The sequence below is a fragment of the Equus caballus genome, chromosome 4, assembly GCF_041296265.1.
Source record: "Equus caballus isolate H_3958 breed thoroughbred chromosome 4, TB-T2T, whole genome shotgun sequence".
In the NCBI taxonomy this organism is placed as follows: Eukaryota; Metazoa; Chordata; class Mammalia; order Perissodactyla; family Equidae; genus Equus; species Equus caballus.
In genome coordinates this window covers 101,984,952-102,008,431 of record NC_091687.1, presented here as the reverse complement: position 1 = coordinate 102,008,431, position 23,480 = coordinate 101,984,952, and the positions used below count along the sequence as shown (strand labels likewise).

The window sequence follows — 23,480 nt, the reverse complement described above, 5'->3', positions numbered from 1 at the left end:
TGATTTAATACTGTACATTTTGAATTTTCCATTATTTGTTAGTGGATTTTTTGTGTATCTTCAAGAGTGCTGAATTTTGTTCTGAGACGTGGTTGAATAACTTACGAATGCATTTGATACTTTTGATGCTTTATTTTAAAACTTTCTTATCATAGGTCCAGAGCAACTTCTATTCTGGGACTAATTTGGCCTCACTATTAGGGTGAGACTCAACTTAATGACCTGTTTATTACTGTGTCTCTGTACTCCTGATGACAGGAATATGGATTGTACTCAGCCACATTTTATCTTTAGAAATTGTTGGTCCATTGCTTTATGGTGTCTTTTCCCCCCTTGGCCTTGTCATATGTGTGTAGATGAGTATGTGCCCACACATTCAAGGGAATCTTTCTGAGGCTTTCTAGAGCTCCCTTTCTGTCTGTAGTTCCGTTCTCTAAGCTACCCTGGCCTACATTTTCTAGCCCTTCTACTTCCCTTAAGATTGATCGTGGCTTCCTCAATTTAAGAAGACCACAGCTCTCTGAGTTTTCCCTCACTGTGTTGTGGCTAGAAACTGCCTCCAGGAAGAAAGCCCAGGCAGTAATGGGTCTCATCCCATTTGTTCTCCTTTTCTCAGCAATCACTGTCCTGAGCTGCCTGTTTTCCTGTCTGAATACCACTGTTTCACATATTGTTTCTGGTTTTCTAAGTGGTTGCAGTGAGAAGTTAATTCCCATAGCATATGTAGATGGAGCAGTCTGTATATTTTTATTTCTTACTGACCCATAAAATTTACATTCCTTATATTGAGTTGGAGTGCTAGGTTACAGAACTGAATATTCATTTATTTGTTTACTACCTAGAATGAAATATACTCTCAACGAGCCTCATGTGATTTTGTAATTGTGCTTCTCTTTACCACTTCTCTATTCATTAAAACTAATCCTAAACCTAGAAGCATCAGTAGAACATGCCCAGGGATTGATAGCTTATGGTACGGAGCAACTTCGCGCTGCACTCACACTGCTGTCTGATTACCATGCAGCTCTGGTTGGACAGACAAGTAGAGGAGATTTCAAATAAGGGCCAAGACTGTCGAGGAAGTGTAATTGCATCTTGTAGCAAGAAAATTTCCCTATGTCAGATGAAGTTGTCCTTCAAGTCAGAAAGGAGGAGGAGGAGAGAGAATGTTTCAATCTGTGTGACAGCTATGCAGGTTGCTTCCTACCCCTCAGACTAGGCTTTCTACCACAGAATTAGGGTGATTTAACCTTATAGAACTGTTATGAAAATTAACTAAAATTATACAAAATTAATAAATGTAAAATGCACGAATAAAATACAGAGACTGGCATATAAGAAGTATTCAAAAATGTTTCCTAGAAGGTTTTTTCTAGGGTAAGACCCCTCAGGTCTTCCTCCTTTTTGCAACTTTTTTTGTCTGTCCCTTTATATCTAAATCAACAAATCTTTTACAAAGTTGTATGTGTTTTCCTCTACCATTTTTCCCTTCTCATTCTGTCCCTAGTCATTATTTCAATTATGCGATATGGAGATTCTGTCTGTATATCCTTTGTTGTTGTTTTTATTATTTTTGTTTTCTCTGTGTGTTCATTAGCATATAAAGAAATTCTTAAGCAATTATTTTGGAAATCAAACTTATTTTCTACCTTGTAGTATTGATTCCTGGGCTACTGAGTTTAAGATGATGAGATCAAAAATCTTAAGAGATGAAACATTGTCTTACTTGGATAATTTGACAACAGTCATTTATAACAACCTCAGTCACTGTTAAGCACTAGTTTATGTTCTTATAATCAGTCTATGAGTTTTCATTTTATTTTTAATTTTTTTCTTCCTTTTTTGTTTGCTTTTATAAACATAATTATCAAACTAAGATATGCTTTATTGAAATTTAAAAATTCATCCCATCTCCTGAGAGGCAGAGTGAACAGCTTCATTCATTCACTTTCATTATTTTCTTCATACTTAGACAGAATTGCATGAATATATTTACAGGGTTTTTCTTTATTGTTTTAAAACACATGATTAATACCAAAACTTATGGGACGTGGCAAGAGCAGTACTAAAAGGGAAGTTTATAGTGATAAATGCCTTCATTAAAAAAGAAGAAAGAGCTCAAATAAACAACCTTAAACTACACCTTGAAGAACTAGAAAAAGAAGAACAAACTAAGCCCAAAGGTAGTGGAAGGAAGGCAATAATAAAGATTAGAGCAGAAAGAAATGAAATAGAGAATTAAAAAATAGCATAAATCAGTGAAGCTAAGAGTTGGTTCTTTGAAAAGATAAACAAAATTGACAAACCCTTATTTAGACTAAGAAAGAAAGAGCGAAGATTAAAATAAATGAAATCAGAAATGGAAGAGGAGATATTACAACTGATGTCACAGAAATAAAAAAAAGTCATAAGGGGACTATATTGAGCAATTACATGCCAACAAACTGGATAACCTAGAAGAAATGGATTAATTCCTAGAAACATACAACCTACCAAGATTGAATCAAGAAGAAGTAGAAAGCCTGAACAGACCAATTATAAGGAGATTGAATCAAAAATCAAATACTTTCCAACTAGAAAAGTCTAGACCAGATGGTATCACAGGTGAATTCTACCAGATTTTTAAAGAATATCAGTCCTTCTTAAAGTCTTCCAGAAAATAGAAGAATTGGGAACACTTCCAATTTTTTTTAATGAAGCTGGCGTCACCCTGATACCAAAGCCAGAGACATCAAAAAAAAAAAAAAAAAAAAAAAAACAACTACAGAACAATATCCCTGTTGGACATGGGTGCAAAAATCCTTAACAAAATATTAGCAAACCAAGTTCAAGAGTACCTTAAAAGGACACACGCCATGGGGCTGGCGCCGTGGCCGAGTGGTTAAGTTCGCGCGCTCCACTGCAGGTGGCCCAGTGTTTCGTCGGTTCGAATCCTGGGCGCGGACATGGCACTGCTCGTCGGACCACGCTGAGGCGGCGTCCCACATGCCACGGCTGGAGGGGCCCACAACGAGGAATGCACAACTGTGTACCGGGGGGCTTTGGGGAGAAAAAGGAAAAAATAAAATCTTAAAAAAAAAAAAAAAAAAAAAAAAAAAAAAAAGGACACACGCCATGACCAAGTAGGATTTATCTCTGGTATATAAGAATGGTTTAACATACACAAATCAATGTGATACACTACATTAACAGAATGAAGGGTAAAAATCACGTTGTCATCTCAATAGATGTAGAAAAAGAATTTGCCAAAATTTAACACTCTTGTGATAAAAACTCTCAGCTTACCTCAACACAATAAAGGCCATATATGAAAAGCCTACAACTAACATCATACTCAATGGTAAAAAACTGAAAGTTTTTCCTCTAAGATCTGGACAAAGGTGAGGATTCGTACTCTCACCACTTCTATTCAACATAGTACTAGAAGTCCTAGCCAGAGCAATTAGGCAAGAAAAAGAAATAAAAAGCATCTAAATTGGAGAGAAAGAAGTAAAGTTCTATTTGTTTGCAGATGGCTTGATCTTCTATCTAGAAAATGCTAACAACTATTAGTCAGAACTAATAAATAAATTAAGCAAAGTTACAGCATACAAAATAACATACAAAAATCAGCTGTGTTTTGATAGACTAAAAATTAGTTATTTCAAAAGGAAACTAAGAAAACAAACCCATTTACAATAACATCAAAAAGAATAAAATCCCAAAGAGGTCAAAGAGTGGTGCACTGAAAATTATAAAACACTGATGAAAAATTAAAGAGGTCAAAAAAAAATGGGAAGGCATCCAATGTTCATAGTTTGGAAGAAATAATATTGTTAAAATGTTCATAATATCCAAAGCAATCTACAGATTCAGTGCAGTTCTTATCAAAATTCCAATGTCATTTTTCACAGAAATAGGGGAAAAAAATCCTGAAATTTATGGAGAACTGCAAATAGCTGCAAATAGCCAAAGCAATTTTAAGCAAGAATAATAAGGCTGGAGCCATCACACTTCCTCATTTCTAAATATATTACAAAGCTACGGTAACCCAAACAGTATGGTATTGGCATTAAAAACAAACATATTCACCGATGGAACAGACCAGAGAGCCCAGAAATAAACAGACACGCATACAGTCTACTGAGCTTTGATAGGGGTGTCAAGAATACACAATGGGTAAAGGAAGGCCTCTTCAATAAATAGTGTTGGGAATACTAGACAGCCACATGCAAAAAAATGAAATTGGATCCTTATCTCACACTATACATAAAAATCAACCCAAGATGGATTTAAGGTTTAAATGTAATACCTGCAACCATGCAAGTCCTAGAAGAAAGCATAGGGGAATAACTTCTGGACGTTGTCATTGGTGATGATTTCCTGGATATGACACCAAAACTACAGACAACAAAAGCAAAATTAAACAGCTGGGATTATATCAAACTAAAAAGCTACTGCACAGCAAAGGAAACAATCAATGAAATGGAAGAACATATTTGCATACCCTATATCTGATAAAGGCTTAATAACCAAAATGTATAAAGAAGTTCTAGAACTCAATAGAAAAAAAACAAATAGCCTGATTAAAAAAAAAAAATGGGCTAGGGAACTGAATAGACATTTCTCCAAAGAAGACACACAAATGGCCAACAGATATATGAAAAGATGCTCAGTGTTATTAACCTTTGGGGAAATGTAAATCAAACCACAATGAGGTATCACCTCATACCTATTAGGATGGCTATTATCAAAACAACAAAAAACAGGAGGTATTGGTGAGGTTGTAGAGAAATTGGAACCCCCCATACAGTGTTGGTGAGAATTCAAAATGCTGCTACTGCTATGGAAAACAGCATGGAGGTTCCTCAGAAAACTGGAAATAGAACTACCATATGTTCCAGCAATCCTGCTTCTGGGTAAATATCCAAAGGAATTGAAATCAGGATCTCAGAGATTATCTGCACTCCCACGTTCATTCCGTCATTATTCACAATATCCAAGATGTTGAAACAGCATAAATGTCTATGGATAGATGAATGTACCCTTAAAATGTGATATATACATACACTGGAATATTATTCAGTCTTAAAAACGAAGGAAATCTTGCTATTCTTGACAACATGGATGAGCCTGGAGGACATTATACTAAGTGAAATAAGCCAGATACAGAAGAAGAAATACTACATGATACCACTTCTATGATGAATCGAAAGTAGTCAAACTCATAGAAGCAGAGAGTGGAATGGTAGTTGCCGGGGTCTGAGGGGGAGAAGGAAGGGAGAGGTATTAGTCAAAGAGCACAAAGTTTCAGTTACACAAGATAAGTCCTAGAGATCTGCTCTATAGCATAGTACCTATAGTAAAATATTATATTGTATACTTAAAAGTTAAACTTTTAAGTATACAATATAAGAGGTTAGACGTCATGTTGAATGTTCGTATCAAAAAATGATAGGAATAAGTAAGAGACCAGGAAGAAACTTTTGGAGGTGATGGATATGTTTATGACATAGGTTGTGGTGATAGTTTGATAGATGTGTACTTATCTCTAAACTCATCAAGTTGTATATATCAATAATATACAGCTTGTATGTAGAAAAATTTTTTTAAAACTACAATCAAGATAAGTGTATACATTTTTCTAGAACTTGCTTTTTTTACTTAACATGTGGTGGACATTCTCTCTAGGACAGATGTCAACTCCTCTTACAGCTGCCTAATTTCCCTGTCAGGGTACATTGCATTTTGGTCAACTTTCTCTGTACTATTGAACATTCAGTTTTTTCCCTTATTATTATTGTACACATATCCTGTGTACTGTTTTTTGTAGGATAGTTTCCCAAAGTGGGATTGCTTGTTTATAGGCTATATTCCATTCACCATCCCACTAGTCTATAAGTGTGCCCATTTTATTCAGCCTGTGCTTGTCTTAACTTTTGACAATTTCTTGTGTGAATGACAATATCCTACTATTGCTTTAAAATTTATTTCCTTGATAGTTAGATTTACCATGTTTTCATATTCAGTCATGCACCGTATAATGACGTTTCAGTCATTAAAACAGTGGTCCCATAAGCTTAGCTCCATATCGCCCAGGGATGTAGTAGGTTACACCATCTAGGTTTGCGTAAGCACACTCTATGATATTTGCACAATGACGAAATTGCCTAATTATGCCTTTCTCAGAATGTGTCCCCGTCATTCAGTGATGCACAACTGTATTATCAGCAACTATGTACTTGCTGCTTCGGGGAATACCAGGATCAGTCAGGGAGAGATCCTGCTCCGAAGAACTTACAATCTAGTAGAAACTAAAAAACGTTTACAGAAACTGCTTAAAATGAAATGGAAGTTTTAAGGGCATGGTTGTGTCTTCTTTGGGAGCAAAGAAGGCTCTGTGGAGGGATATCCTTCTTCACTGGTATCAGGAAGTGTCTTATGAAAGGCGATAGTTGTATTCTAACACATCATGTTTAGGCATATTTTCTAAATATATCGACCTCCCTCTCAATTATTACATGTGATGGATCTTTAGCTCATTAATTAATCTCAGCCCGTTTTGAACTCTTAGTCATTAGTGAGGGGGCAAGTACAGTAAGAGTTAAATGTAAATATTGAAGGAATCAACACCATTTATGGAGAATTTGGAACACACTTTAGTACTAAGAAGTCAGTGCCCATAGGTTGAGGATACCAAGAAGAGATGTGCTGGGCTGATCTATGACAACAGTAGACAGAAATGTGATCAGTGGTGATACAAATCTATATACCCTTAGTCAGTTGCTCTGTGCAATCAGTACCCAAAGAATTCTGAAAATATTCCCCTATAAACGGTCTTTTATATCATAAAAACATCTGTGAAGTGTCATCCCCAATAAGTACCTCCTCACAATGCCCGGGTACCATGGCAACAGGTGCCTCAGAAAATGTGAAATGGGTGTTTAATTGCAGCATCCAAAAGCACATTTCAGGAAGTTTCAAAAATTAGTGTAGTATTATATGATGAAAAGTAATAATTATTTTAGTCATCTTAGCATGTACTCCAGGTGTATTTTTGGGATGAGTCTTCTTAAAAATAAGCATCTTGGTTCATTTTAAAAGCGTATATGTTATATTGGGGAAAATTATATTAAAAGTTAACCAAAGTTACTTATCTTTTATGTATATAAGTTTGTTGTCCTGTTAATATTTTATACGAAAGTATAAGTGAGTTTACATGATTACTCTCCTTCATTATTCACAGTATAAGATAAAAAGAGATGTAATTCTCCTTCAAATGATATAAGGGGACAGACATCTCAGCTTCCTGTATGTATTGATTTTTATTTTTCATTTTTATTTATTGTCAAAATCAATAGGATATTTGGAAACTGCCAAATTGATTCTAGATGTTTGAAAGACTAAAATTTGTAGAGCAATGTAGCATCAGTCTTATTAGGAAGTTGCATGATTCAGACTGAGTCCTAAGTTTAAGTGGCTGCTTTACATGGTGAAGTAGATTGGATACTGGTCATCCAGACAAAATTCACTTGACTTCTTGGCTCTCAGTTCCTTATAAAGGACAATGAGGATACTGGAAGGATGGTTCCTTTTGTCCCTTCCAGCACTGTCTCAATCCTTTCGAGCTGCTATAAAAATACTATGGACTGCGTGGCTTATCAACAACAAGCACTTATTTCTCACATATCTGGGGACTGGGAAATCCCAGATCATGGTGCCAGCAGATTCACTGTATGGTGAGATCTGTTCCGTGATTCATAGATGGCTGTCTTCTCACTGTGTCCTCATATAGTGGAAGGGGCAAGAGAGCTCTCTGGGGTTTCTTTGATAAGGGTACTAATCCCATTCATGAGAGCTCCACCCTCCCAAAGGCCCCCCCTCCTAATAACATCACCTTAGGGGTTAGGATTTCAACATATGAATTAGGGAGGACATAAACATTCAGACCATAAGAAGCACTAATATTCTGTGATCCATATGAGTTTTAATCTCTGTGTGGTTGAATGTTGGTAGGTGGAGGCATTTTAAAGAAACTTGAAAAATGAGTGAACTTTTGCAACAGGAAAAAAAAATAAAGAAGAAGGAATAGTCTCTTTTCAGTTCTAACCATGGTAAGGTCTAAGGTACTTACCTAAATAGGTATAAAATGAAATTGAAAGTAGTAGATATGGTGGCAGGGACATTTTGAGGAGAAAAGTTTATAAGAAAGTGTTGAAACCAGGAAAGGTGATTTAAAAACATAGGTACTTTACTTCCCAATTCTGCCTTATTCTGAAATAAACTATTGTTTTTTTGCACATGGCTGATGTTCAGTGAATATTTCTGGAATCAATTGATTAATGTAAACATTTTATTACCAAAAATGTCAATAAGTAACCATTATTGGTTAACAAAAAACTAACCTAAGCAGTTTATGTGGTGCAGATCTGTGCAGTAGAACTTCGTCTTAACTTGTAGTCCTAGGAAGACACAGAGCTCAGGGAAGAGTTGGTCCAACATAGATTAGTTAGATTAGGTTAGACCTAAGAAGTAATATTTCCAGTTGAGTTAAGAACTTGAAAACAAAATTGTACTAAAGAATAAGGTTAGTGTTGGGTTTTTCATATTCATCTTCATTAATTTTGTCCTAAATGCACACGAGGGGTTCTCAGTCGGATTTCTTATTACCCTTGTCCCCATTGCTCTAGTTTTTAGCCGTTGGCAAATGCAGTGACAGCCAAGTCAATTGTCCCGTGCTAGTAACTGCATGCTTCTTAGGTGAAAGATGAGGAAATATGATTTTTTTGTCCCTAAACTTATTAAGTGTGCTTCTCTTCTCTTGAAAGGGTCTCTGTGGAAATTCTGTGCCCCTGAATCCTAACCCCAACCCATTGGTACATGAGTAAAATCTCTCTAGGAGCCAGAGAGCCCCCTGTGTCTTGGCTTTTATGACCTAGAGATGTCGCTACGGATATTCTGGGGCTTCATCTCTTTTGACATATAATACCAGGGGAGATGAAGCTCCAGTCTCCCTTTAACTAGAACTCTAGTCCATCATGTAACAAGTTTGCCCTCTTGAAAAGACATATAGAGATTTTATTATTCTTTTGAATCAGAACAATTAACTAGATAAATGGCTGCAGATCTAATTCTCATGGCATGTGAAGAATAGAATATTTCTGGAGGAAATGAAAGCAAACTTTCCCTTCTTGATATAAAATATGTTTCAGAGGCTGAGGACACTGGGGCTTTTTGCAGGGGCACTGAGCAATCCAGGGAAGTTTGATTTCTCCAGTTAGGTGTTCTAAGTGGAAAGAAACCTACCAGGTCATGTAGATGTTTTATGTTCGAATAATAAAGGACGGCTTATGTACATAGAGTAAGATGGGCTTTATGCGTTCTGAAATGAGTTCTGAGAAAACATAAATGGTAGGGAAGTGAAAGAAGATAATTGTGATATAATTAGAAACACATGTTTTTGGGAATCCTCTCCCTCTAATATTTAGTAACTGTGACCTGTGTAGTATTTCAAACCTATCTAGAAGACTCCTCTTTCTAGAAATGTGTCAATAGGATAATTAGAAATGTCTTTGAACTGACAGAGCAGAGCTCTGCAAAGAATGACTAATCCTCATGATCATTTGTTCAAATCTGTTGAAAGTTTGGAACTTGTGTGAGGGTCTGGTAATGTAGGGGTTTGTCTATATGTAGGAGGCAATATGCAAAGATTATGAGTCTTTGTGTTGTTCATAAACTGAGTTTTTTAAACCAGTGGTCTTCTTTAATCTTTATTTTTTAAAGCAAGATAAATATTGACTGATAGCGTGATTAAGTTGATGAATTAGTTGGGTATGCGGACTTCCCCTCAGTCACGCTATATTGAAACCAAGAGTATAAGATATGATATCCCATTTGCTCTAAAAATAGACTCTGTTCTATTTCTTTTTCCTTTTGAGTACATTGGTGTTCTCTCTGGTCCCTATAATCATAGTTTTAAAGATTAAAAAGTAAGTTATCTTAATTAGTTGACTTACTTGGTACTTTTTCTTTCAGCTTTTTGCCTGAATTCATCAGTGGGGATTTTGATTCTATTAGGCCTGAAGTTAGAGAATACTACACCATTAAGGTAAACTATGAACACGTTTATATTTAAGATCTTTCTCATATGTTTGCTTTTCCTGTGTTCTTTCTGGTTTTCTTGGTGTATGTGTAAATGATTGAGAAACTCATTGTTTGGTTACTTAAAAATATGTTGATAGCAATTGTAATACACATTCAAATGGAAATTTAGAAAATGACAAGTGGAAACGCAATCTTAGAAATTCTGTCACCATCAGGTAAGCATTAATGTTTAGTCCTTTAAGCATACATATTTTAAATAAGTTTATAGTTTATGTAGGTTCATTTAATAATATACTATTGTTGCCTACATCCTCATTAGCTATTACATATATTTCACAAATCATTTTTAATTTCAATTAATGAATGTGCTGTACTTTACTTAGCCAGTTCCTAATTGATTTACATCTAAGTTGTGTCCAGTTTTTTGCATTGTAAAGTACTAAATACATCTCTGTAGGTGATTTTTGTAAAAATGCGTAATTGTATGTTCCTTGAAATGTAGAATTACAGTTTATTTCTTTAATGTTTAGTTTCTTGGAAACTATTATTACTCTGTTCTGAATAAAGCTATTTGTCACAGCTTGAAATTAATAATAATATACAACTTATTAACGTGTTCATTTTGTTACTACTGGTGCAAATCTTCCAGAGATCCTTGCCACTGAAGAAGAACATGGAAATAATCTAGTTGAGAATGATAGAAGACACACAGGACTGTATTATAGTAATCACTAATTCAAACGTTCACTGGCTTTAGAGGACAGTGCAGAGGTTTTGTTTTTTTATTTGTTTGTTTTTGGTGAGGAAGATTGGCCCTGAGCTAACATCTGTTGCCATTCTTCGTCTTTGTGCTTGAGGAAGATTGTCCCGGAGCTAACATCTGTGCTAAACTTCCTCTATTGTGTATGTGGGATGCTGCCACAGCATGGCTTGAGGAGCGGTGTGTAGGTCTGAGTCCGGGATTCAAACCCACAAACCTAGGGCCGCCAAAGTGGAGCTCATGAACTTAACTACTGCATCACTGGGCCAGCCCCAACAATGCAAGATTTTTTTTTAAAAAATTATAGCCTCAGTAATTCTTCTAGATACAGCACCATCATCTGTGTTATTCTGGACTGGCCTTAGCAAATTATACCTATTTTTAAAACAAATAGCAGTCATTGAAATAATAAAACTTTAAATTCTTTATAAGACTTATGGATGGATGAGATAAGTTCAAAAAGAAGAAAGGAAATCTTTCATAGGAAGGAAGGAAAGAAGGAAGGAAGACAGGAAGGAGGGAGGGAAGAATGGAAGAAGGAAGGAAGGAATGAAAGGAAAAGAAAAGAAAGTGAGAAAAGAAGAGAAGGGAAACATGATTTTAGATGGGAAAACAAAGGTACCAAGGTTATACACTATAGGTTGTTATGATCTGAAAATTCTGGGGCCAGCAGTGAATGCAGATCTGTGCACGTTCCATCTGCCCACCAGCTGATCAGACTTTCCATCACCAAATGAAGACTGTTCCCAAGTCAGTGTTTGCTATTCATGCTCAATTACGTTAACATTGGCTTGTTTCTATTCATTCGCCACAGCCTCACTTGTCATTAACTCCATCCCTCAACCTCCTTGGGATGGAAAGCCCTCAGCCTTGCTTATAATGCAGAGTTTTACAAATTCATAGATATTAATCATATTTTCGGGAGCAGAAGAAACAGCAGGAGAGGCAGGGACAAGCAGACTCACCAACAAGTCGAAGATCTGGCCAGATGTGACTTTTCTCCTCCTCTCTTAAATGCTGCTGGCTTGCCAAAACTGGAAGTAGCAATCTGACAGTTTCTGTCTAGGATGAGGAAATAACAGGAAATAAGAGGAAGCCAGCTTTTTTGTTTCTGAATGGCTCAAGAATAAAGGAAAATTTTGAGTGAATACCTTTTGATGAATTTCTCTTCTATTTCATGCTTCACTTTTTTTTTAACATCAAAAGTTAATTTATATTTGTTAAGGTTTGGTTTTAAAGTAAGAGTAGCTGAATCTTATAGTTCCTACATTGCGTAGTCCTAAATTGATATAGTGCAATCCGGTTTTTTCATATATCAGTGAGAACTCACTGCTTTTGAACTTTGCAGATCTGTTCCTAGAGGGCACCGATGATGTCTTTTATATAGATAATGTGCCCTGTATAGCATGGGATGAATGTTTAGCTGCAGTTTTAATAGTGATGGTAATGACAACAAGTTAATGCAGCATTGCAGCTAATTCATAGAGGCCATTATCTCCAACTTCAGCAGTTTTTGAGTTGCTCTATTACAAATGAAAGGAGATTATCTCCACTTTCAAGTACAATTTTTTCCCACCTGCTCTGGATTTTCAGTGAAGCTGAAATTGGGGCTCCAGTGAAGAAAATAAATAAGGAAGCAATTTAAAATTCTAAAGGTTTGTTAAAATCATAAAGTGGATTTTGTAGTCAACGTGTATTCATACAACTTTTTTTTACCCGATAGATATGTCTTTGACTCATAGGAAAAATCCACGTTTATGTGACTATACAAAACTTTAAATTAGTTTGCCTGCTTAATTTCTGAGAACACTAAAATATAAAGTATTTGATCTGCCATCTTTTAAACAGAATATTTTATACCCCAGTTCTTGCCATCTGTATTAGTTATTTATTGTTGTGTAAGAAATTGTCCTAAAATTTAACAGCTGAATACTGCAAACAGTTCTTATCTCACACAGTTTCTCCTGGTGAGGAAAAGAGAGTCAATTTACTGGGCGGTTCTGGCTCAAAGTTTCTTGTGAGGTTATAATGTAGCCTGGTTTTTCAGTCATCTCAGGCCTCCACTGGGGCTACAGAATTCTCTTCCAAGATTATTCGTGGGTTGTTGGTTGGTCTCACTGGCTATTATTTCTCACTGGCTGTTGGTTGGAGGCATCAGTTCCTTGCCATTGGTTTGCTCACAGGATGGCAGCTTGCTTTCCAGAGAGGTAGGGAGTGAAAGGAGAACATGCATGCAAGAGAGCCAGCCCAAGACAGAAGCAGCTGTCTTTTATGATCTAAGTGCAGCAGTGATATACCATCTTACCATCTCTTCTGCCAGATGCTATTAGTCACGCAGACCAACCCCATACACTATGGCATCAGATTACACAAGGGTGGCAATACCAGGAGGCAGGAATCATTGTTACCCATTTTGGGAGCTAACTACCACACCATTTGACTGACTTCATACTCACAAAGCCTGAGTGTTAGGCAGCGAGAAAGATGTTTTAATGATGTCATAATGCATTCTTGGTCTTTGATTAGTAATATGTAAGAAGAAAGAAGAATAGCGATTAGCAATTTCTTTTTGATTAGGTCTTTATATGCATAACCTGCTTCAAGGTAAGTTGCATAACAACAACCCAATCACTAGTCTTTATGTCTGTAGCCCTGAGTTATTTTTTCCTTAGGGTTTTGGACAAGTAGGGGGCAAGCTCTGGTCTACCACTTAATTCCATATGGTCCATAGGGTAAGAACCAAGATATACAATTTATACCTTTTGTTAATTAACATTCAGCAGTTTGAAAACTGCATATTTTAGGGATGCAGTGATCACCCACTGATTCAATACCAAAGTTCTATTTTGAAATTTCAAGTGAAGTACAGTGTGGCTTGTAACCATCAATGTATTTTTTCCATGCCAGTAACTGTGTTAACCTATTTCAACATTAAACATATAGATACAGTAAACATTGATTATACACACTCATAGTCTAACTACTTGTAATCCACTTCCCTGATGCCTCTGGTGTCCCAATTTTAATTTACTCTATAAAGCCTTACTTTTCAGATAGCTGTGAAGTCTTTGTGTTTCCCCTTCACCCGTTTGTCTTAGTTCTTCCCTGCCTGGTTCACTGATATTCACTCAGAATGAGGAATGTCTATTATAGATTTTCCCTTTGATATTTTATTTTATTTTATTTTTTCACTTTCTGAGTCAGTCAATGCTTCCTTGATTCAAGGCTAAAATCACCTATTCCACTCTTGTGAATTATTCCATCGATCATGCCCACATATGTTTCAGTTTCCTGAGAACTCTTGAAGAAACTGTAATATCTCATGTAACTCCTAGTATTCTTTCATTGTTGTATAGCCTCTGGGGTCTTCACTGGATATAGGAAAGGGGATTTTAAAGTATGCTTCCTTAATATTAAGGAGGTTAAGGAGCTAGTTGCAGTATTTAACTAATGCCTTAAAAAACCATAGGATAACAAAGTTTTGCCACAAATGTAGGTCTGTATGATAGAATATAAAAATATATTATAAGTATAATGATAAAAGCAAAATAAATTAAAATATAATAAAAAATTAAACAATACTATTTAGCATAATTTCCTGATGAGGAAACTGAGCTCATAAAGCCTAATGACTTGAAGAAAATGGTAGAGCTAGTCAGAGACAGCTCTTGGATCAATATCCATGTTTTCTATAGAAAAGAATTTTGTTAAAACTGGGACTCAGTTGCTACTACTGCTTGTCAACAGATTATATCTTTGGCTTCTTGGTTAAGACAGTTGTCCCTTGTGCAGAGTTTTTAGCATCCTTGGGAATGAATACCAGATCACCATCAATGTGATAATAGTCATTGTGATAACCAAACACTCCATCTTCACATTTCCATCATGTCATTCCCTTTTACCCCCAGTTCTGGGGTGGCAAGAGTAGGGGTGCAATAAATAGGCCAGACTGAGAATGACCAAACGAACTGATAAATTATTAAATTACCTAAAAGCTGTTTATAGGATCTAGGATTGAGCCATGATAGAACATTGACCAACCAAGGTGATTTGGTAAAAGAAAATTAGCAAGGGCATAGGTAGATAGCCTGTAAGTATAGAAATGTCTTCCTTTGGGCTTCAAGTGAGTATTCTGGCATTCCAGAAAGTGTTGCCAACAGCACTCAGCCATATTCTAGACAACATGGTGAAAATAACCCTAGTCAGGAATAGGACTCTTGGTCTAAGTTCTGATTTTATCCTCTCTGTTAATCCTTCCAAGTTTTGAAAGAACACAGTATGGTATCATAATAGCAGTCAAGGTCAAGAATACTGAAACATGGTGTGGCTCAATGACCTTAGTAGAACTGAAGTTACAAAGACAAGACTTGCTTGAAGAGATGCTATGAGCCTCCATAAGAATGGTGAATGAGACTCGCAGAAAGGTTGAGTTGATACTAAACCACCAATTTTCTATGACAAGCAAAGCAAGATTATTCCAATAGGCCACCAGGTAATTCTAGTAATGTAAACTGGAAGAGTGGAGATGGAGATCCAGGCAGATTATATCTCTCTGTCTTTCATTGTATTTTTATCAGAATTGGGAAAGACAAGATTTTTTTAGGCAAACACATGAATTATTGAAGAATATCTTTTATTAAATCAATGTTTCCTGATGATTTTCCCATTGTCACCATACTGCCATGGCCATAGCCAAATTTTTGAAGACTACTCTCAATAGTCAAGGGGAGTGTGTCTAAACTTTTAAAACCTGTGCTCTTTTGATAAATATAAGATGCTGTAAATGTTACATACAATAACCGAAAATTACCCATCATTTTACATCTCATCATAATGGCTATTACCTTTATAAATGTGTTTCAGTTACATTTTAGGAGACTGAGAGTTTGGGTTTGAATGTAATTTGTCCCAGTCATAATAATGGGAAATTGGCTTCTGGTTGATGTTTGAATAGAATGTTGGATTTTTCTTAGATGGACTGCTGATGTTAAGCAGGAAATGCTTATATTTTAATTCCACTTTAAAGATGAGAACACTGATTCTCAAATAGTAAGAGTGAGAAGTATAGGTAAATACAGTCATGCACTGCATAATGATGTTTCGGTCAATGATGGACTGCATATATGATGGAGGTCCCATAAGATTAGTACCATTTAGCCCAGGTGTGTCGTAGGCTATACCATGTGGGTTTGTGTAAGTATGCTATAGGATGTTCACATAATGGTGAAATCACCTAACATATCCCCATTGTTAAGCGACACGTGACTCAGGCAAAGATGTCAAATGACTAATACTTAGTCTTGGCTGTTAGTAGTGTGCATTTTAGTTTTTAGATTTTTATAAATAATAAAGTGATTATGTTTTCTTGAACTATGTAAATTATTTTTTGAGTTGTTAGTTTACGTGTATGGAAACCTTACCAAAGCATGTGAAATTAAATCATGGTATATAGCTGTGGCTTTCTCATACACTTTTAATAATGATCAAATAATGTTATACATGTGGAAGTACTCTCAAAGTGCTAAATAACTATTTTAATATAAAGTGGTAGTACTTTATTTTACTTTTTAAAATTACTTATTTAAGGGCTTTTTAATAACTGTTCTCAGTAAGATTGGTTTTAAAAAGATTTCTAATCAGTTCATTTCCATAAGTGTACAATTCATGAACCTAGATTTCATTCACAATCAAAATCACTTAAAATATCCTTTTGAGTTTACTAATGCTTTGAGTTCAATTCTATTTAAATTTCACATAATCTCCACAGATGTTTTTAATCTCCAGTTAAAAACATCTGCGTTGATCTGCCTAATCTCATGAATCTTATTTTCTACTTTTAGCTGTGTCTCTTTCCCAGTTTTACCCAGCCACATGCCAGCAACTTGTAGATATGGTAAAATCAACTAATTTAGAGAAAATGGCAAACTGGACTGTTAGAAATGGTAAAACATTAGCAAGTTTCACTATTATGCCAAACAGAAGAAACTACATAAATATAGAAAGCTCAACTCTATTTATTGGTATGTTTCTTTAAAAAGTAAGAAAACAAAACCCCCCTGAGTATAGTAAATTCTTAGGCTTAAGCATTAAGACTAATTAACATATGCTGAGATATAAAGGCTTTGTTAAGGGGATTACAGACAGGCAGTTCCCAGTGACAAGTGAGTGACAGGTTCTTCACTTTATATTCTTAAAACTGTTTGGCTCACCCTTATTAACATCTCACCAAGGGAGTGATGAGACAGGCAGAGGACACTATGTGAAACTCTCTCTTGAATATACCTTAATTCTTCTGCTCCCCTCAATCACCGTCCTTTCAGATTGACTTTATTTCAAATTGTCTATATTTTTCAAAGCCTGTTTTGTTTGAATTTGCTTAACATACTTAAGGTATTTAAAAAGGGAAGCCTTTGCCCTTTACAGTTTTAAGAACTCCCAAGTGCCTCACATATGATCTCCTTGGCGCCTGCCTGCCGCTGCTCACTCATCTGACTGTATTCTCTTGGGCCTCTGTGACTGTCTCTTCCCTCATTCATCTGGCTCATGGGGCCCCCTACTCATCCGTCTTCCCCACTCATGGTTCCCCATCACTGTAGCTTTTGGGTGTTCCTTCCTTAATATTCTCTTGCAGAGCTTAATACGTATAATTTTATCGTAATTTTCCTCCTTCTCTCGGTTAGTATGTGATCTTCTGAGCCTGAAGTCTTTGGTCAATCATGGTGGTGTCCCTAGCAGTAGGTAGGTTCTCATGAAAGTTCATATGAAGCAGATGTCTCATCCTGTTAGAACTAGAGCCGCGAAGCCCTCGTGCCATGCCACGCTTGGTATAAAAAAGATTTCTATGATCAAATGATTTTGTGAAATTGGACATTTTTTATGCTCCTTTTGGAAATTTGCCATGCACATCATTTTAAGTAAGGCTGCCAAAAATCTCATTTTGTTTACCTTAGTATTTCTCAAACAAGATTTACCACAGAACACCTACCCTTTACCACCAACACCTAATGTATATTGGTTTCCACCTAGGCTAAAATGTATTGGGATGCTTCTGAGCTTATTTTACTATTTCTGGTTTTCTCTACTTTTAAAAGTTGGTAAGAGAAAATAATCAACACGACCTTGAAAATAATAATAGCCAACAGTTATTTTAAAGAGCTTACAGTATGCCAAGCTCTTTTATATATACTTTCATTTATCAATTAATTTAATACTTGCAAGAAATGTTGTCAGGTTAGAGTTATTATCTACATTTTACAAATAAATGGGAGCACAAAGATGCTGAGTAACTTGCCCAAGCTTACACAGCCAGGAAATGGTTGAAGTGAGATCCAAACAGGCATCCTGGCCCAGAATCCACACTCTTTTCTAAGCACTCTGCCATAATCCTCTAGTTTAAAGGAGAGAGTTTCTCAAAGCAAAGTGAAGATTAGGTTTACATGCTGAGGAGATTCTGTGGCCTCCTTTTCTCTATGTGTTTAATTCCCTTTTCTATTTCTAATTAGTTCTACGTAATTGAGCAACAGTACCCACCCAGCTGCCTTCCGTGCTCCTGCTCCCGCCTTTCCAGCATCCTTGCTTTTCTGGGGAGGCTTGGTAGAAAGGCCTTGGAGAGGCTAACTCTTTCCTCTGCCTATTCGTAGTGGTCATGAAGGAAGAGCACCCAGACAAAGAGCAGTCTCTGGGTCTGGATGCTCCCAAGAACACTGTAAAATAAAAGCTTACTCAAGCATCCTAATTGAGGAAGAACCTCTCTAGCTCTTGTTTCCGGGGTTTCCAAGACCATCCCCAGGCTTACTGATTTGCTAGGAGGACTCACAGGATGCAGCATAGAGTCATACTCATGGTTGTGATTTGTCACAGAGAAAGGATAAAAGCAGAAGCAACAAAGGGAAGAGGCACAGGAGGCAAAGTCTGGAGAAGACCAGTCACCAGTTCCAAGAGTCCTTTCCCACTGGAGTCACACAGAATGTGCTTAATCAAGTGTGAGGTGTTGTCACCAGGAGAGCTCATTCAAGGCTCATTTCCCCAAATTTTACTGTGGGCACCCACATGTAGGCACCCACAGTGTCTGCTAGCATGTAGCAAAATTCCGGCCTCCCAGAAGGAAAACAAGCAGGTGATGCGCATAAACCACATTGTTTGTACAAACAATTTAGGCATAGTGAGCCACTCTTAGCAAGTTTTGTTGTTACGTGCTGTCTAGTCAGCTCCGACTCCTGGCGAGCCTGTGAATGAGTGATGTCCACGATGTCCGTCCTCAACAGCCCTATTCACCCTCTGTAGATTCATGCCTGTGGCTTCCTTGATGGAGTCAATCCATCTCGTATTTAGTCTTCCTCTTTTCCTGCTGCCTTCTACTTTTCCCAAAAAGCATTAGTGTCTTTTTGAAAGAATCCTGCCTTCTCATGATATGCCCAAAATGGGAGAGTCTCAGTTTTGTCATTTTTGCCTCCAGTGACAGTTCAGGCTTCCTTTACTCTAGGACCCACTTGTTCATGTTTCTGGCAGTTGAGCGTCTCCGTAGAGCTCTCCCCCAATGCCATATTTCAGATGAATCAATTTTCTTTTCTCTGTCAGTCAACTTCACTGTTTCACTTTCATGCCTGTACATAATAATTGGGAATACGAGGGTGTGGGTAATCTTGACCTAGTCTCTAATGACGCTTTCTTTCACTTTAAGCACATTTTTAATCACTGTAAGGAACTATTTACCATTCAAGTTCGTGTTTGTCAGCCCCTTGGCAGGCAGGCTGATTTAAGGATAGCAGTCTCAAGCCTGCTATGTTAATTCTTTTAAGCCCCTCTTCCACCCAAAACTCCAGCTCTGCTTTTAGGAAGGAAGCCATCATTCAAGACCCTATGCTGTTCTAAAAAGACTTTTGACTTCCATTAGTAGAAGTGGTGACTTTCTTGTTTGAAACGCTACAGCTTTCGTTCAATGCCGTGTTGAAAGGAAAGGTTATCTTACAATACCCAGGGCAGGGAAGATTACGCTAGATTAGAATGTCTCTTTATGTTTGGGATTGAAAGGAGAGTTGCTACAAGGTTAAATTGTGTTTAGTCTTTTCTTTTTGCACCATCTGGAAAACCAGAAAGAGAACACTTAAATTATATTAGACAACGTGTTACTTAGAATTTTTAAGAGTTTAATCATGTAACATTCTCGCTGAAGAAATCGTTACTTGTAGGCTGTCATTTGATGATAAAAATCTTTTTAGTTTGAAAAATAGAAATGTTTTTAGAAGGTTGGTAAATAAAACTGAAGGAGCAGTCTACCACAGTATGCTCATACAGTAAAGAGCAAAGTGGGAAATGGTTACATTGTGATTACATCTCTTCAGGCTAAAACGTCGATTTTCATACCAGTATCAAGGAACATAGACCATTTAGATTCCAACTGGCCTCGTCTAACTATTCTCCCTCTTAGCAAATTTGAGAACAAGTTTGGGCTAATTTTAGGTCTGTATCTTTGATTTTCCAGAGCATCTGTTGTTTCCTCTATGCCTGTGGTGTCTTAATCTAGCAGGCAGTTTCTTATTACAGAGTTCCGGTCAATTCAATTTAGTGAATGATTATGGAATCTTATTATTAAAAATTTAATGTACTCCATTTTTTGAAGACTCTTGAATATATCTCCCCAAAATATTTTTATGTGTATGTTCTGCTTACATAAAAGAAGAAAGGCTACTTCAGCAATGAATAGCGGGAAATAAAGTATGTGGGAGCTAGAATCTTAAGACTCAGTAAAACTCTTATCATTGCTTATTTACCAAAAAAAAATCCATATCAATATTCTAATGTGATGGGATAGTGAATTATATTTCATGTTTTCAGAGTCAACATGAAAGATGATCTTTGATATCTACTTGCCTCCTTTTCCTTACCCTATTGATTGACACCTATTTCCTCTCCCAGAAGTGTCCATTTATTTCATACATACTGTCCTTATTGGATAAACCACTTCCATCCCATCCCTGGTTCACACTCCAAAATTATCTTAACATTCTCTTCCCTTCCTCTCTAGTGGAAGTCATCTTTCTCTTAATGAAACTGATGTCTGTTTGCTATTAAGAAGGAAGTACAGCAATTAAATTCACAGTAAGAAATTCATGATGAATTATCTTTCCTCCTGTTACTTATATTTTAAAAGAAGAAACTTTTCACCCTCATATACTACTAGCAGGAGTACACATTTTTACATCCTTCCTGGAAAGCAATTTGGCAACATATATCAAGGATCATAAAAAGTGTTCTTATAATTTTCCCAGTAATTTCATTTCTAGAATTTAATTCTAAGAAAATAACCAGAAATAAACACTTATACACGGAGATATTGATTGTAATGATACTTTTTAAAGCAAAAGGAAAAGTGAATGATGCCGTAAATGTAATGATAATTATAGTGATGCTATAGTGAGTTGGGAAAGCAGGAAAAAGTGAATACCCAAGGTGTTCTCAGCCTCAGCTGTCATGGACACAGCACAGAGTCAGGGTCATGTCTGCCTAGGAGCTAAAGGATTTTGATGTATTTAAAACTAGAGAAAACCAACTTAATAATGGTTCAGTATAAATTATAAAGGCATTTTTCTGCTTAAACCTGCCAAAATACCCAAAGTTTAATTAAGCAAGGTTGAGTACAAAATGTGGTAGGTTAAGATTATGGGACTCAGATCATGTACGATGTCCTTATGAGCTATGTGACCTTGGACAAGTTATTTAATTTCTCTAAACTTTTGTCTGCATATCTTAAAATGCGATAATTATGTTTGCCTTATAAAGTTATTGTGGGATTCAGGAACATAATTCATATAAAATGATTAATATATAACACAAAGGGTACTCAAATGGTAGTTCTTATTAATGTAGTGAGGAAAACAGGTAATTATCAATAGATCATGATTTTAAGATTCTAATTTTAAGGTTAGATACTTTTTTTTTTTTGAGGAAAATTAGCCCTGAGCTAACATCCCCTGTCAATCCTCCTCTTTTTGCCAAGGAAGATTGGCCCTGTGCCCATCTTCCTCTACTTTATATGTGGGATACCTGCCACAGCATGGCTTGATAAGTGGTGCGTAGGTCCACACCTGGGATCCGAACTGGTGAACCCTGGACCACTGAAGTGGAGTGTGCGAACTTAGCCGCTGTGCCCCCAGGCCGGCCCAAGACTAGATACTTTTAAGATTATCTGATCTTTCAGAGAATTAGGTTATATTTTGTTGGTAAAAATGTCAGTTTATTGAAAAGCACCTGAGATTTTATAACTATATACACATTGTATTTAGTTATGCTAGGCGAGAGGCTTATATGTAAGTCATTCCAAATAAATGTTCTGAATTGTTGTGTATGGTACCTAGGAGGAAATAAAACTTCTGGATTCTTAACCTTACCAATTTAGTCCCTAAAGTTACAGAGCCCCATGAAATCTGTGCAGGATAATTTGCACAAGTCCTTTCTTGTCCTGGGTAGATGAATGGGCACTAAATGACTTTACCTAAAATGAATAATCTATTAGCAAATTTGGAAATGCTTTCACCAGACTTAACTCTTGCCTCTTGTTTTAATGAGGCCAAGTCTCTCTCTGGATATAATGCATGAGATAACAATTAATATGTTATTATAATTTTTTTCAAAGGACCTGTGTTCTTTCCCATTAAAGAGTTTCAGGAGAGTCAGCATAGTATAACCTGATAGGTTTTGTATGTGTTAAATGTAAAAACCCATTAACCTATATTAGTTAAATTATTGGCAAACAGTAAATTAAGTAATTGAGAATGACAGTCTAATGGCTTTTGCATTGGTCTTTGGAAATTAGGTTGATTATTGGCACTCATTGCCTTGTAGTAATTTCTTTTAGTTGTCAGTAAATTCAGAATTGGTTTTGTAAGCATCCACATGAAGTTCTTGGAGAATATTAGCAGTGTTTTGCTTACTCGAGTGAGCTTTGCTGCGAGGTAGTCTGACTGTGGCATCTGATGTTCGACAGTTTTCTGAAGTGCTGGGGTGAGCGTTTGCTCTGGCTTCGTCACTGGGCCCAGTGCTGGAGGTGCATTAGTGCATGGAATCTCACCAGCAAGCTTAGTTTGCACATTAGTTCCATTACAGATGAGGAAGTGAGGGTCAGAGAGATTTTTTCAAAGTCTGCACCTTTTTCCTCTTATTAAATTCCTTGAATATGTGTAGGGTTGAGTTTTTATAATCTCACGAACTAATTATGGACCTAGAAAAGGATCGGTTGGTAAACAGTAGCCCACGGGCCAAATCTGGCTCACTGGCTGTTTTCGTACAGCTGGCAAGCTAAGAATGTTCTTTACATTTTTAAATGATGGGGAAAAAATCAGAGGAAGAATAAGAGTTCATAACACATGAAAATTATATGAAATTCTAATTTCAGTTTTACTGGAACAAAGCCATTCCCGTTGATTTATTTATTGTCTGTGGATGCTTTCTTGCTACAAAGGCAGAGATGAGGGGTTGGACCAGAGGCCGTAGGGCCCGCAAAGCCTGAAAGAATCGCTATCTGGCCCTTAAGAGAAAAATTTTGCTGATCCCTGGTCTAGGGTGGTAATGTATCTCAGGCCTTTATAAGTGACTTTATTTATTACTGAATGCCTTGTGCTGTGCTGGCTTCTCCTCCTGG

General features: G+C 36.6%; 1 protein-coding gene across 4 annotated transcripts in view; it reads left to right on the top strand.

The window, feature by feature from the left end:
* The window catches only part of TPK1 (thiamin pyrophosphokinase 1), a 325,030-nt gene that overhangs the window by 139,654 nt on the left and 161,896 nt on the right, over positions 1-23,480 (top strand). For all 4 annotated transcript variants that reach the window (XM_005609478.4, XM_014739331.3, XM_023639892.2 and 1 more), the window contains one exon: positions 10,015-10,087. In XM_005609478.4, the coding sequence (XP_005609535.1) occupies positions 10,015-10,087 (73 nt within the window). The remainder of the gene's footprint in view (positions 1-10,014; positions 10,088-23,480) is intronic.